General features: G+C 42.5%; 1 protein-coding gene across 3 annotated transcripts in view; it reads left to right on the forward strand.

The window, feature by feature from the left end:
* The first annotated feature begins 989 nt into the window (after positions 1–989).
* ABCC5 (ATP binding cassette subfamily C member 5) overlaps positions 990–16,813 on the forward strand; it is an 85,091-nt gene continuing 69,267 nt past the window's right edge. Inside the window, exons 1-2 of one of the 3 annotated variants that reach the window (XM_032407061.1) lie at positions 990–1,166; positions 4,838–5,021. Coding sequence is in view for 2 of the 3 variants with exons in the window: in XM_032407062.1 (XP_032262953.1) it covers positions 4,893–5,021 (129 nt within the window). In the remaining variant the exon portion in view is untranslated. The remainder of the gene's footprint in view (positions 1,167–4,837; positions 5,022–16,813) is intronic. The other 2 variants (XM_032407062.1, XM_032407060.1) reach the window with 2 other exon arrangements.

Below are 16,813 nucleotides of genomic sequence, written 5' to 3' on the forward strand. Positions count from 1 at the left end.
TTCTGTGTGGGCTGATGTAGTAATTCCCTGAGTTTTTAAAAATACAGATAACCAACTGTGCCAGCACTATTTACCCAACCTTCTTCCTTTCCCTATTGATCTGTAATGTTTTCCTGGCCAGTTCATGTTTACATATATGCATGAGTCTGTTTCTAGCCTCTTTGTTCTGTTGCATTGGGGTATTAATCCATCCTTAGGTAGGAACACCGTGTTAATTAATTCAGCTTTATGATGCCTTAGTGTCCACTCTAGCTAGTTGTATAGAAATGGACAAGTCACTTTACTTTTTTTTTTTTTTTAATCTCTGAAATGGAAAATATATACCTACACATAGTGTTGTTACCGAGATTAAAAGAAACAAGAATTTCACGTAAAGCACCACAGAGTAGGTAGGCACTCAGCACAGAGTAGTGATGTTATGATCCTGTTGAAGGTACAGATGAAACACAAAGAGAAATACTATGATCAGTCTCTTTGGGAACCTCAGTTTGATTTCCAAAAGGAGTTGGCACACCGTATCTAAGGCTCTTGTTACTCTAGAAACGGAGATCCTCGCGTATTATTATCTAGAAACCAGGTAGCACAAGATTATGTGAAGGGCAATGGGATAAATGTGAGAAAGGTGATAGTGCAGAATGCAGGGTCGAATCCTGAGCAAACAATCGTTAAAATGGTAAGTACCATAAAAGATAAGATTTGGGGCTGGTTGATCGCTGATGACCTTCATGGGGTTTTCTGGTGCAGAAACGGCCGCACACCGTCGCGTCCGCCCTGCCTACAAACACCGAGCTGCCCGCCCACACAGAGCTACTGTCAACCCTCCCGGCCACCCACTGGGGCACACGGCCTCAGAGAAGATTCCAGACAGGCTCGCAGAAGCTCTGAGAAGGATGGTGCAGAGCCAGGAGCGCGGTGGAAAGGAGGAGCAGCCTACACCTCCTCCAGGGCTTCTGCGGCGCTTCTGGGAAATAGAGTCCTTTGCCGTGTGTCGAGCCTCGGGCTCCTGGAAGGGGGACTACAATTCCCTTCAGTCTTGGGGAGTCTTTGTGCAGCACGCCTGCGCAGTCTGGCGGCCAATGCCGCTATAAAGGCTTGTTTTGCTCCGGGGCTGATGCTCGGGAGCGTGGTCGAGTGGCCGGTGCGGCCGCCCTGGAGCCGGGGCACAGGTAGGTAACTGCTACCGCGGCACCCCTTCCCTCTCCCTTGGTTGTCACGGGGGTCACCCCTGTGTGTTCCCTCCGGGGGTGGCGGGCTCGGATCGGGGATAAGAGCAGTTCGGGGGAAACCGGAGACCTGATAAACGCAGCCTGGGCTCCTTCTAGTCTCCCACCGCCCCCTCCTCGGGACGCAACCCCGGAGGGCTCGAGGTGAGGTCCCGGCGTCGGAAGGCAGGTAGGGTGGGATGAGTGGTCGGGAGTGCTGGCTACATTCCCGGCTGCGGCCACCAGGGGGTGCTGCGCCCGCGGCCCGTGGGTGTGGGTCGCCGTGGCCTCCTCAGGCCCGAACTGGCCGTGGGAACGCCCTAGGGTCAGGGCATCCCAGGCGAGGCTGGCCCGGGAGAAGCCCCCATCCTCATGCTTGTGGGGAGGGCGGCCTGGGGGAGCCCCGCTCAAGCCGCACACCGGCGACTCTGAGGGGCCAGCAACCTTAGAAGTCATCCTCTCATGGTTTTTTTTTTCTTGCAAATGGATAAATGGAGGTTTATGACAGAAGTACGCACAGCAAACCCAGGGCAGAGCCCGGAATGGAATCCAAAAACCTCTTGGCTGTCATCGGTGCCTTTCCACTACCACCCCACAGAGCTGCATGTTGCTTTGTGCTTATTGCACGGGGTTGGGGGGGGGCGGTCATCTGGCTTCTGCACAGCGGTGGGGAGGCAGGAGGCAGCTGGGCACGGGAATGATTGGCAAAGTTTCAGAAGGGTTTGAAGGGCGAGATGGGTAGGTTATGGGGTCTGGCGCCTAAGTGAACGGTGCGGGAGGTGGGAGGCACAACACGTGCATTACAGGAGGGTGGCAAATCGCTTCGGTCTTGTGCCGCTGCAGGGCCTGAATGACATTCCTGAAGTTGGGTACCTAAGGAATGTTGTAATGAAGGCAATTTGGAGACACCAGTCTGGCTAGTTACGGTTCTTGTGGAGCCCCCCCCCCCCCCCCCATGCAGTTTCCTCTGCATCATTGTGCAGGGAGAATGTCTACACTTTACCACTGGAAGGAGAACCCTGATAAACAAGGCAGCTGACCCAGTGGCCTCAGCTGTATTGATTTTGAGTCTGGGCACTTCTTTGGGTTCTCCCACTTTGGTTATTCTGCTAGTGCCATTGTAGAGCTCTGACTCAAACATAAAACAAAACAAAACAAAACAAAACAAAACACACCTTTCCTTTTCAGGGCAAGTTAGCATTTAAGAACAACTTTTGAGCAACTGTGAGGGAGAACAGAGGAAAATAGGGAAATACACATAGAATCAAAGAGTCAAGCCTAGTGATCCTTTCTCAGTTGCTTTCTACAACCGATAGGGATTCCTAGCTCTGGGGTGGCCTCCGTGCAGGGTGCCCTGTCTTACAGCCCTGATACACAGACGATGGAATCCTCCTGATGCTCAAGGCCAAGAGATGGTAACTTTGTGCCTACTCAGGGCCTGCCTACTTTCATGGCTATGCCTCTTTTCCCAGGAAATTAAAGAAACAAGAGTGTTAGAGGTAATGGAAAACTGTTCCCCACCCCCTTTATACATAGGATAACTTGAAATAAAGTGATTGGAACAAACTTTGGTTATTGTGAGTTCTTAGACAATTGAGATGCGCTTTATGTTTTTCTTGACATGGCCTTTGGTATTGTCAATTAGTTTGGCTGTGTCCTTTTCAAACTCACTTCCCTCCTCTTGCCTTTTTTTTATTTTTAAAATAAAGGAGGACTAATCTTTTCAGCTTCCACATAATCAGCTACCCCATTAGGGTACCTTTTGAGAGGAAGGTTGGACTTCTGTGATCCCTCTAACAAGAAGGATTACTCTGATCTGCAGCTGCATCCCGACATTGGGGACACTGGCAGATGCCAGGTCTGTTTATAGTTTAGACTTAATGAGGTCTCAGTGACGTGATTGCTGTGCTCTTGGTTGTAAGCCGGTGTTCTTTATGGTGTCGTTTGTCCTTGGACAAGGTGACCTTTTTTTTTTTTTTTAAGATAAGTAATTTAGCAGTATCAACTCAGGGTACTTGAACCAGACTGCTGAAAGGCCAGAAGTCAAGTTTTTTTGTGTGTGCTGAAAGCACATCTGTGTGGAGGAGATTTAGTCCTTTTTTATTTAGTAAGTATTCTCCTTTTCTCTGCTATCTTAAAAAATGAATTGTAGCTGTCAGAATTTTGTCCGCAGAGTAGTACTTTTAAGACACAGTGATAGGTAGGAATTTATGGAATCCAAAAGGCAACACAGCTACACTTCTTTAATTGTTAGTGAGGCTGGTATGAAAGCTGTTTTATCAGCTTGTATCTGGGAAACTTTGAACCATCTCAGAGTGGGAAAATTGTTTTCCAGGGGAATGTATGTGTTTTATTTTCTCAGAAGTAACCAGAGTTGATACAGGATATTGATTAAAGGTAGCCAAGCAAGCAGGGGTTTAGAACAGAGTTTCAGGTAGATACTAGGTAAGATTTTGTAGGACAGGATGGGGAATTTGTTTTTGTTATTGTATTTTAATAACAGCTTTATTGAGATATGATCTATATACCATGAAATGCACCCCTTTAAAGTATACAACTCAGTGTTTGGGTAGCACGTTCGCAGAGTTGTGCAACCATCACCACTGTCTAATTTTAGAACACTTTCAGTGCACCACGGGGAATTTGTTTGTAAAGTTAAGGTGCAGTATTGGTTTGTATTTTATCCATGTAACTTCATGGAGCTTTAAAATAACAACTAATCTATTACTTGATTATAAAACTGCAGAGCTGGGATATATCAATGATAGAATAAGTGCTTTGTAATTTTTCATTTAGTAACATTTAGTAGGAGGAATGATATCCATTTTAAAATTGTGGAGTCTGTAATGCTTGGAACAGACTTGAAAGCCTTTTTTTTTTTAAAGACTTATCTAAATGCTCTATACATTGGGTTTCAGCTTAGTTGAAAGGGGCAGTAGCCCTACTGGTGTGCTTATTTTTCTCTAATCTTTTTTTTCCCCCCTTGGAGGTGGGAAGTGGTAATTCTTGATTCTACTACACTGGAATTTTTTTTCTTTAAAAAATGAAATGGCAGGGCGCCTTGGTGGCTCAGTTGGTTGAGCGTCTGCCTTCGGCTCAGGTCATGATCCCAGGGTCCTGGGATCGAGTCCTGCATCGGGCTCCCTGCTCAGTGGGGAGCCTGCTTCTCCCTCTCCCTCTGCCTGCGGCTCCCCCCTGCTTGTGCTCTTTATCTCTCTCTCTCTGTCAAATAAATAAATATAATCTTAAAAAAAATAAAAAATGAAATGGCACTTGAAAAATTTCTGAAAAATTATTTTTTGTAGATATAATGCTAAGAAAACTTTAATGCTTTTGTCCTTTTTTCTCCTTTTATTTTATTCAAAGTTATTTATTTATTTATTTATTTGATCTCTAACACCCAGTGTGGGGCTGGAATTCATGACCCTGATGCGATGAAGAGTCTCAGGCTCTTCATACTGAGCCAGCCAGGCGCCCACCCTTTTTTCCTATTTTAAAGTACTTTTGCATATGCTTAAGCACAACTTAGGAAATACCTTTCCTTGATGAAATTTTAAAAAGTTTTTAAAAATTATTTTTAAAGTTCTGGTATCATTGACGTGCAGTGTTCTTCCTCGGTGGATTTTTAATTTCAGAAATTCTCAAGTGAAACCGAAAGTCTGTGAGCCCTGGCACCTCCACTCAGAGAAGATGAAGGATATCGACATAGGAAAAGAGTATATCATCCCCAGTCCTGGTTATAGAAATGTGAGGGAGAGAACCAGCACTTCTGGGCAGCACAGAGACCGCGAGGACTCCAAATACAAGAGAACTCGACCGGTCAGTATTTCCTTTCCTGAATCCCTTTTCTTACCTGCTTCCTGCAGTACACCTTCTTTTCTCCTGTAATGCATCATTAAAAAGAAGTTTCATTTTTGTTCTTGGCTTTAGGTCACTGGTAAGAATTTATAGGTGCACATGAAGGAGGAGAGGTTGACTTCGGCCTCCCACCTATTTCTCCTTCTGAGTTCTCCTCTCTCGGGCTTATACTGCCCTTTGGTGCCTTCTGAAAAGGCTTTGCTTAAGAGAAGTCAGCTTGTGGGGATGGGGGTGGGAGTGCTGGGGAGGGAGCAGAGGGAATATGAACCATTAAACTTCATGCGTGTACTTAAAATTATTTTTTTTCCCCCTACCTCTGTTGTCTGTGTCTAAAATGCAAATCCTTTGGAGGGACTCATTCAGATTTCAGAGTATTGAAACAATTCTAGATTGTTGTAGTATAATCCTTAAGTTTTCCGAGGAAATCCATGAATGCGAAGGAGCCTTTAGATACGAATCTAGTTTTCTCCAAGGAAAGTAATGAAATACACATTTTAAACTGGAAGAAATATCTTTCTTCTGAAAACAAAAACAAAAACAAACAACCATGCCTTTTCTTCAATTGCATAAGTAACTAATAAGGAAGAATGGGGGTAATTGGGTTTAGGAAGGTGAGGTTTGTGTTCATGTATTTGTTCCGTGCAAACTTGAGAAACATGCGAACTTTGCCGCTGACACTGGAGTTTCATTAGCCTGGCATTACCTGTCCCTCTTTGGTATGTGAAAGCCGTTGCCTTATTAATTGACATCTTCTCACTAATAGGGGTTTTCTGTCCGCACTGTGTATTATACAGTGCTTTCCCATTCAAGCTTAACTTTGGAGAAACATAGTCAATGTAATCACTGTCAGATCCTTAGGGTGCCAGTTTTGTGACTGATTTGTGTCATTTGTCTAGTCCTTATGTTAAACACTTATTGAATATCTTCTGAGAGCTGGGCACTGTTAGTATAGCACTTAACTCTGGGAAAGCTCACAAAGGTAGCACTGGAGCCAGGCTTCGAAGCGTGACTGGGTGGGGATGCTTTCAAGCTACTGTGTCATCTGTGTTTAGTGGTTTATGAATGAAATGGTGTTGATGTTGATGGTAGAACCTAACTCATGGGATCACTGAGGATTAAATGAGATGATACATACAAAATGCCACATAGCCTGTGCTCAGTAAGTGTTAGATCGTAGAACTAGTTGTCTAGAGCTTAGGATGTGAAAGAAAATTCTGCATGCTATGCTAAGGAATCTTTTACTATGGCCATTGGGGAGCTCTTAGAAGTTATTGAGGTGGGTTCCCCCCCACTTTTTATTTTGAGATAACTATAGATCCACATGCAGTTGCAAAAAATAATACAAAGAGATTCCATATACATTTTATCCAGCTTTTCCCAATGGCAACTTCTTGCAACACTGTAGTATGGTATTTCAACATTGATACAATCATCTACCTTATTAAGACTTAACTGGTTTTGGGCGCCTGGGTGGCTTAGTCAGTTAAGTGTCTGCCTTCAGCTCAGGTCATGATTCCGGGGTCCTGCGATCAAATCTCGCATCAGGCTCCCTGCTCGGCGGGGAGTCTGCTTCTCCCTCTGCCCCTCCCCACCCCTACCCCCGACTTGTGCTCGCTCTCCCTCTCTCTCAAAAATAAATAAATAAAATCTTAAAAAAAAAAAAGACAACCAGCTTTACAGTTTTGTGGGTACTAGTTTGTGTGTGTATATTCTATGCAGTTTTTTCCACATGTGTAGATTTGTGTGACCACCACCATGGTCAGAACACACAACAGTACCGTCCCAGGGGTCTCTCATGCTACCCTCACCTTCCTGACAGCCACAGGCACCTCCCTTCCCCTCTCCCCCAGGCTCAGGCAACCTCTAATCTGTTCTCCACCTCAGTAATTTTGTCATTTTAAGAATGCTATATAAATGGAATCACATAATATGTAACTTTTGAGATTGGCTTTTTTCACTGTGTGTAATTCCCTTGAGATCCATCTACTTTGTTATGTGTATCAGAACTTTCTTTTTGTGTGTAGCAGTCCCTATTACAGATAGTTCTTTCCTTTTAACTGGGAGTACTATTCCCTGTTACAGAGGAACCATAATCTGTTTAACCATTCATTTGTTGAAGGACATTCTGGGTTCTTTCTAGTGTGTAGTTGTTACAAATAAAGCTGCCTTGAACATTTGCATATAGGATTTTGTGCGAATAAGCTTTCATTTGTCTGGATAAATGCCCAGGAGTGCAGTTGGCGGGTCATATGGTTTTTTAAGTGCATGTTTAGTTGTATAAGAAACTTCAATACTCTTTTCTGGAGTGGCTATCTACACTTTTACATTCCCACCAACAATATATGAGTGATCCTGTTTCTCAGCATTCCTGCCAGTATTTGGTGTTATCATTGTGCTCTTTTAGCCATTCTGATAGGTATGTCTGATATCTCATTGTAGTTTTCATTTGTGTTACCCGATGGCTAATGATACTGAGCTGAGAGGGATTTTTAAGACTTGATTTTTATCTTAGGAAGACTAGTTTTGAGAGAGTGTGGAAAAAACCCATATAGGAGGAAGAGACAAAATACAAGGAGCAGTCAGGAGGCTCCTATGCCAGTCCACATGAGAGAGGCCAGGGGTCTGTGTCCAAGCGTAATAGGGAGGAGAGAGGAGAGAGGCGATACTTAGGGGCATCTCTGGAAGGAGAAGGAAGTATTGGGGGCTATGGGATTGGTGGTAAGAATTTAAAACTATGAATCCCCAAACCAATGTATGGGAAGAGAAGAAGATTCAGGGGGTGAGAATAAGTTTGCTTTGAACATGTTGAATTTGAGCACATCCAGATAAAATGATCAGTAGGTAGGTAGAGCACAGGCAAAAAGTGGAGTCGGGAGAAAAAAATTTGAAGTCATTAGTGCATCCATGTAGATGAAGCCTTGGAGTGAGCAAGCTTGCCCAAGGATGGCTGATAGAGCAGAAGGAGGTGGAACGTGGGAAGCTATTATGTGGTCTGGTGAAATTTCTGGGGCCAGGGTCCCTGTTCAGGTGGTTAGAGTAGAATTGACATTAGGATGTGCGGTGGCAGCCCAGCTTTTCCTCTGCAGCGGAGAAGAACTGGAAATAGAGACACTGTTGTGCCTTTTGTCCCCTAAATTATTAAGTCAGCTGCCAGACAGCAAGTTTCCTTCATGTGATCGAGTCTTATCTTGAAACAGGAAGGCTAACACCACTTTGATAAAATTTCAGGAGTCCACATGAATTTCATTTTCATTATCCTTTCATGTTTCCCAGACTTTTAAATTTGAGTGCTGTTTTCATGATTTTTATCTTATCCTTGTACCCTCTGAACTTTTTTTAGTGGAAGTATTTCTTTTAATCTACTGGGTTTCTTTTTGCTCAGCCTTGACCAAAGCAATAAAATCACAGGTTTATGCAGCCTAGTTTTCATATACATTCAAATGAATGTGTAACATCAAATTTTTTTTTTTTTTAAAGATTTTATTTATTTATTTGACAGAGAGAGACACAGTGAGAGAGGGAACACAAGCAGGAGGAGTGGGAGAGGGAGAAGCAGGCTTCCCCACTGAGCAGGGAGCCCGATGTGGGGCTCGATCCCAGGACCCTGGGATCATGACCCGAGCCGAAGGCAGACGCTTAACGACTGAGCCACCCAGGCGCCCTAACATCAAATGTTTTTAAACGTTCACATACCACCTAGAATTTTCTTGAGTATTACCTGTCAAAACCCCAAATTTCTTAGGCACGTTTATCTTGAACTTGTCTCATATGTTAGCAGTTTGCTGACAGAACCAGCAAGATGATAAAAAATTTCTGGTTGGGAAGCAGAATGGCTATATAAACATTTATTTTTTTAAAAAAATGTAAGCAGCTAACTGGTTAGATTACAATTTCATGTCATATGATTGTAACTATCATTTCTGTATTAGTTGTTAAGGAGCAAATCTGGGACAGGACCTCTCAGATGCCCAGGTATTCATCAGAAATAAAAAACAGCACCTCCAACTAACAAAAGATAAGGATACATCTGTGGCTCTTAATTGGCAAACAAGGTTTTATTCACCCCCATTAGCCTTTCGTGGGTTCAGTTGACATGGAAACGTGAAACCGTGTCAAACCATAAGTCAGAAGCAAAGCACCCAGAAACAAATTCTGATTTTGAACAGGTCAGTGATTTTTTTTTTTTCCTCAAGCGGTAAGCAAAGTTACAGAGTATACAGTTTGCCTATTTCTTTGTATTGTGACCAAATCTTTCTTTTGGAATACCCTTTGGGAAAATTGCTCTCATCAGTGACATCTTCAAATAGTTGTGTCCCATCAGCTTAGAGATAATGAAGGTAAAAATCAGTCATCTTCACACTTACCCTTTGTTTAGGACTGTTAAGTTAATGCTTGTGGCCATGCACTATTTGATGCTTAGCAGACATCCTTGAATCCTGAGGTGTGTATTGCAGGGCCTTCTGCTGCTGTTAGTTTTTTTGAGACTAAGGACTAAGCTTGGCATTAGGCTGGCATTATTTGAACCCACATGAAGATTCATGTCTAGACTACTCCTTAACACTGACTGTGTCTGAAGCATGATTCTCCTGGCTCCTTTTCTTCCAATTGCACATGTAGATCACTAACTCCACAAGCCCTGGTTTGTTTGTTTTAAGATGTGATGTTTATTCATCTTTGTATTCAGCAGTCTCCAAGCTGCACACACAACCCTGAACAAAGTGGGCTGGTGCAGATGAAGAGAAACTGATGAGGGGCCTGCCTGTCCTGCTGTAGAACCTGAAACTCCTAGGCATGTACATAGATGACTGTAATTTAGGTGCTGTGGAAATTAATAAGAAGGAAAGAATGCCTCAGTCTTTGAGATCAGGGAAGATGTCAGGAGGAGGTAGCATTGACTGGAGACTTGAGGAATAGGTAGAATGTGGAGAAGTGAAGAACTGGCAGAGGAAATTGCTGTGGATAGGGAGGAGTAGGCACTGTTGGCTGTATGCATGAAGCGTGGAGTCACAGATGTAGAGGGATGGGTCAGCGAGTTTCAGATGATGTGTGTTCTTGAATAATGGGCCGAAGAGTTTGGATTTTAGTTGCTTTAAGTTAAAATTTAAGCAGAAGCAAGACAAAGCTGTTTGATACTTCTATAAGCTTTTTTATTGTGGTGGTAGTTTTTGCCTGCTGCTCTTAGGCCAAAGCCAAGGGTGACTTGTTTTTCACAAGCATGTCTAATCCAGGAAAAGAGGAAGAATGGAAATAAGCAGAAGTTAACTCATATGCCATTATGACCGCTCACTCTTTTTTTCCCTTCTCTCAAAAAAAATGGTGAAATTTTCTTTCTACCAAGTTAGAATATTCTGCCTGTAGAAAAGGTAACAAAGCAAGTACTCATAAAGTCCAGTGACCTTCACTTGTGTTTCCTTTAGTTCCGTGTTAGACTGACCCTCTAGCCTTGGTTGGAGTTTTCATAATTAATGATTTGAAGTATTTTGGTGAGCTGAAGTTATATCCCAGGGATCAAGGACGTGAGTCTGATCTCTTACCAAGAAATATGATTCTAAGACATATTATTATGAAAGAATTACGGTCTCAATATAGAAACTATGCAACTTGTAGAAGATTATAGTAGAAAACATAGATCACCCTTAATCCCTCTACCTCGCAACAGCTGCTGTTATAAAATGGTTTTGTCTAGTACATTACACTTTCAAAGATTTGAACTCCGAAAGCTTTTCTGTATGGACTAAGGGTATGTGAATTTGTGTATGCCCTTGTGTTTTCAGAGTCCAGAATATTACCTGGGAGTCCACTTGCTGTTAGGAAGGAGAGCAGGATGAAGGAGATTAGTATTTGCAGTCTCTGCATTATTTTTCTCTTGATTGGTACTCAGTGACTCAGCAGATTTTCTGGACAGTCAGTGATAGGATGAGTAAGAACACCTGCTCTTTTTTTTTCCCTTTTCCCTGTAGGCATCTGTAAAGCTTGATAAAGCTCAGTACGGGTGTGATACGGTTATCTGGCGTGGTGCCGGGTGTTGGTTTCCAATAGCAGCCCAGAGTCCTCTGGCAGAGATGACAACAGCTCTGTTACTGGTGCGGAGCCCAAGTGGCTTTCCTGCGTGGTGAAATGAAGCCACAGTGCCGTGGGTCTCCTGAGGCTGGCGTGCTGCCGGGATCAGGAGCTCTGCCGGGCTGGCTGCAGTAGGGTTACTGCTGCTTTCCTAGGAAATGCTGCTTAAGGGAAATAGAGCCTGTTGGCCTGAGTTAAAGGAGCTTTCTGTCAAAAGGGAAGAGAAGTATTGGAACAGCTTCCTGTATTTTATTTTTTTTATTATTTTTTTAAAAGATTTTATTTATTTGACAGAGAGACAGAGAGAGAGAGCACAAGTAGGCAGAGCGGCGGGCAGAGGGAGAGGGAGAAGCAGGCTCCCCGAAAAGCAGGGAGCCCTATGCGGGGCTTGATCCCAGCACCCTGGGATCATGACCTGAGCCGAAGGCAGATGCCCAACCGACTGAGCCGCCCAGGTGCCCCAGCTTCCTGTATTTTAAGCAGCTTTAAATACCTGAGTCTTTCTTTTGTTAGGATATATAATTGGGATGTTACAAATGGTTAATGAAAACTTGTTCAGTGAAATCTTGGTTCTGCTTTTAGGTAGCCTTCTGCTAATGCTTTCTTTAATGTCTCACCGTTTTTTTCCCTCTTAATCAAAAATAAAAAGGTCAATGCCAGGAACAGGAAACAGGGCCTCCAGAAGTCTTTGCAATGATCAAACCTGTCAATATCACAATGACAGATTAATGTGAAGTTAATTTGGCGCACTGAAATTCACTAATTAGCAGAATTAAGCTTGTCTATCCCTTCCCTTCTTATCCTCTTTTTAGGGAGTTAGCCTATTTGGGTAATTAGATCTTTATATATGTTTTAATTATTTAAGGTTATTTTGTAAATTAGCTGTTCAAGGAATCAACTTAACTCTTATTAGATACTCAGATGAGAACTTCTGTTTACCAGAGCAGATAAGGTGTTGAGCAGCCACTTGGTTTTCTTAAATGTATTCTCACAGTAGAACAATGGCCAAGCTGCCCAGATCTTCACTTTTGTGTTTGCTTCTCACCCTGCTCGGTGGTTGCAGCCTGCTCTGCAGTACGGGGTCACGTGACAGAACCTCTAAGGTCTTGTACTAAGCATCTGATGTGGGCATGTGCATGGTGCTAGGCACTGAAGGAAGTTTTACGTACAAATTATACTTTGGATTTTTTTTTTTTTTTAAAGCTAAAGCCTGACAGTCTTGAAGAGATTTTGTCAAATGCAGAAGAGCAAAATTCTACTATCTAAATCTCAGTCTAGGCTTCATATTAAAATCACTTGAAGAACATTAAAAACAATGCCAATGCAGGGCCATATCCCAGACCAATTAAACCAGTCTCTGGAGTAGCACTCAGGCACCCGTGTTGTTTTAAAGCTGTGCTTGTGATCCTAATATGTAGCCAGCGCAGAGAACCTCTGGTGTAGATCTCATGGAATAAAGTTTCTTCTTATCCCCTCAACCAATGGGGCTCCAAGTGTTTCCTGTAAGTCTTTTTTTCTCCTCTGGTTCAATTTCAGTTTAATCCTTTGAGACCTTATCATTGTAATAACAACGTTAATCTCACACCCCAGCATAATAGGAACTTTGAACTTTGAATAGATTCCTTGGAATTTAGCTTATGAAACAACTAAAAGCTGTCAAATTCCTGCCAATTACTGGAAGATGCTAGATTATGAACTGCAGAAAAATACCTGATTACCATGATGTTGGTGTTAAGTTCTATCCATTGGTCTTATGGATGAACTCTTGAAGGTTGCCTTCTAGAATTTTGCTATTCACCTGGACTGAAGTGGCCACTAATTTGGAAGTTCTTAAGAGAAGAGCTTGAGATAGTCAAGATCATGTTCCTAACCCAGTGGAGTAAGGATGGGATGAGAACTGGGAGAGGAAATGTCCTTTGTGGTTCTCTTTGCCTTGTTGGAGGTAGGGAGGATGGGAATGCCTGAAGTCAGCTGGTCTTGGGAGAGTATCACCTTTTTAATTTCTTTTCTAATTTAAAAGAAAATTTTAATTTCTTTTTAATTTAATTTTTAATATTTTGAGTCTCTTGATGATATAAGAGTTCCCCTTAATAAGTTTGTCTGTCTAGATGTTTGTCCTAAAGACAGCTATAGGGCAGGGACACCTACAGAAAAGCTTTTACTTGGGCCAGAAAGGTTTATAAGAGGCTGCCCATTCTGAGTCTGTGTTAAGATCTTGAGTTAAGGAGAGGAGAGGGAAAATGTGCTGTAGGATCTGAGGCCAGTCCATTCAGATGGTGTCCCAAATACCGATTTTTTGTGGAGTGTGCCAGACAAGAGTGTTGCAGCCTTTAATCCCCTTGGAAGCCGAGAGGCGCCTCTCCACTGCCAGTTGATTCCTGCCCTCCCTGCATTCAGGAACAACTTGGATGAATCCTCAGCCCCTGGGCTTAGGAAGGCTGCCCCGCTGTTGTCCTGCTGTCAGGAAGGGATTGTGCAGCCTGGGGAATGATTTCTGGCCCCTGGTACCTTGTCCCAGGGGCCTCCATGCAGGGAAAAGCCCATGGTTGCCCTGTCAGCAGACATTCCGCTCTGGCAGCCTGTTAAAATGAGATGGGGCCAACTAGTTAAGCGGCGGCCATGCTGCGTCATAGGTGCGCCAATTATCACAGCCATGGGAATGGTGCTAGCGTGCACCGCAGAGGGGAAGTCTCTTATGCAAGATCTCTGTTTGCTTATGGGTCAAAGAGTCCTTGTTTCCCTCACCAGATAGACAGGAATATGACCATGTGTTTCCCTGACCTTTATTTGAACCGTAGCAGAACGTGGATTTCGGGCCCCTTAGCTCCCCAGTCCCCCACCCCCCCTCCACTGTGCCCCATCAGCATCACCTTAGTAGGACAAAAAATGCTCAGCGTCTCCTAGCTACATAATCCTCAGGAAGATATAAGTGGCAGTAGTATTTCCTTGTTTCAAGTTTTCTCAGTCCCTGGATCAAGCAGTATTTTTCCCTTTGGAACGTATCAACTGCTGCAGATGCCTTTCTCTGGCCGAGTCACCCGGCTGCGGAGAGCCTTTCAGCCTGCAGTGCCGTGTTCAGGGAAATAAAGAGAAATGGGTGCCCTTATCCCATCTCAGGAGAAGCTTTACAAGGTTACTTATAAAAAGGATTTAAAATACTGTAACATAACAAGTAGGCCTCATAAAATACATCCCCCTAGATCAGCATACATGCGATCCTAACTATGTAAGCTTGTTAGCCATGTAGGGCTCCCCCTAGCACTACTGACACGTTGGGGCCAGAGAATTCTTTGTTGTGGGGGGTTGTTCTGTGCATCGTAGGATGTTCAGCAGCATCCCTGGCCTCTATCCACTGGGTGCACAGTTGTGACAACCAGAAATGTCTCCGAACGTTGCTAAATGCCCCCCTCTGTTGAGAACCAAGGGACTATGTACACCGTCCTGCTGTAGCCACATGTTGCTGAACATGTGCATTCTGAGTTGAGATGTGCTAGATATAGAAAATACGCACTGGGTTTCAAAGACTTGGTACAAAAAGAGTGTAAGACATCTCATTAATAATTTTCATTATTACATTTTTGCATTAAATAATGTACTACTTATTACAGATATTACATTAAAATGTAAGTAATTTTACATTATTACAATTTCATTGATTACATATTTAAAAGATAAAATTTGTATCTATTGGATTAAATAGAATATTTTATTAAAATTAATCTCACCTTTTTAAAAATGTGGCTACTAGGAAAACTTAAATTACATTTATTGCTTGCATTATATTTCTGTTGGACAGCACTGAGCTGATATACTTGATCTAATGTAGTTTAGCCATTAATTTTGTATTAGGTATTTCGTTCCTAATAAACCGTTGGATTTAAATTATTTTTCTCTTTGGAAAATTTTCCTTCATACATTACTATTATAAAGACAAAGAGCATGTAGAGTGCTCTCCTGAGTACCTGCCAGTGGCATATTAAATATCGGTTCAACGTTCAGATGATGTATGTTTGTCTTAGCATTTCCCTCCTTGTATTGGAGGTATATAGAGTTGTATCTTAAAATTTAGATTTTTCAATTGGTGACATTGAATTTAGAGGCTGAGAGATAGAAGATTTTGAACGAATTTAGTAGATCATTCTGGATTTGGGCCTTTTATAAATACTAGAATGTAACGTGCATGAAGGTAGTGATATAGAGGTGTGAGGTCTGTCTGTTCACTCCTGCATCCCCGGCACCTGGAGCAGTGCCTGGCACATAGTAGGCCTTTCAGTAAGTACTTGTTGAATGATTGGATTAAAAAAAATCATACATTTTTCAGTAAAAGCTGGCTGTTCAAATATATTAGTGAGCAGGTCATTTCTGTAGCTTTATTCCCCTTCCCCTTAATGTTAATTTCATTATGCAAAAGTTTTCCTTAAATTTAAAACCATCCATCTTGCCTTTGGTAAGTTTCTGGCTTTGGGGGAAAATGGAGACTCTCGCTCCCATAGCTCAGCTTTTAAATAAGCTGTTTAGTTCTCTTCTATTTATTTCATCTTTTTAATGTAACTTTTTGGGGTTACTCCCAGATAGATTTATGTATGGTGTGTCTTTTAGATGTTGATGTTCCCGGTGTCCAACGTGGGGGTCATCTCCTACACACAACACCAAGCAATTCTTGGACACCAGCAGGATGTCTGAGAGTTCAGGTCAATTCTGACACTATCCTGAGACAGCATCAGATTCTACAGGTTAAGGGCTCGGTCCTATAAGACTGCCCTCCACTCCATAACCTCAGACGCCAGTCATAAGCCCCAGCTTGTTTGTTACCTATACTTCTGACCGACTGGCTACAGATGGGAGGTTCCAACGACCTCCTACTTAAAGTTCTTTTAATTTGCTAGAGCAGCTCACAGAAATCAGGGAGACACTTACTTACATCTATCAGTTTGTTAAAGGATGTGATAAAAGATATGAACAGCCAGATGAAGAGAAACACAGGGCAAGATGGGGGGAAAGGGCATGGACCTCCAGGTGCACCAGTCTCTCCAAATCTCCATGTGTTCATCATCCTGGAAGCTCTCCAAACCTAGTCTTTTTGAGTTTTTATGGAGATTTCATTACGTAGTCATTATTGACTAAGTTATTGGCCATTGGCTGATTCAACCTGCAGCCCCATGGTGGGGGGCAAGATTGAAAGTTTCAACCCTTTAATCATGTGGTTGGTTCTTCCAGCAATCAGCCCCCAACCTTGGATGGGGTCCAAAAGTCACTTTTATTAAGACAATAAAAGACACCTTTATCACTCTCAGCACTTATGAAATTCTAAGGGGTTTTGGAGTAGTAGGGGTTTTGATCCAGTAGCTGTTGATGAAGACCAAATATATATGAAAATATATTTTGGTTATCTGAATCACCAAATATATATTTCTTATAAATCACAGTATCACAGAGTGAAACCTCGATCTCAATTAATTCATCTTTAATCTGTTATTTGTTTGTCCCAGCAATATTCACTGAATCATGTTTCTCTACCCTGTTATATTATTTATGCTTTCGTATAGTAAGCCCTTATGGTTTGAATATATTAAGTCTTTTCTCTTGGTTCATTTCCATTTTTAATCCATCCAACCTTAGAATGTTGATAACTCACTTTACAGAATGTTAATATGGTAGGATCCGTTTATTTTTACCTTTGAACAGACATACTT

The sequence above is a fragment of the Phoca vitulina genome, unplaced genomic scaffold (assembly GCF_004348235.1).
Source record: "Phoca vitulina isolate PV1807 unplaced genomic scaffold, GSC_HSeal_1.0 scaffold8, whole genome shotgun sequence".
Classification (NCBI taxonomy): Eukaryota; Metazoa; Chordata; class Mammalia; order Carnivora; family Phocidae; genus Phoca; species Phoca vitulina.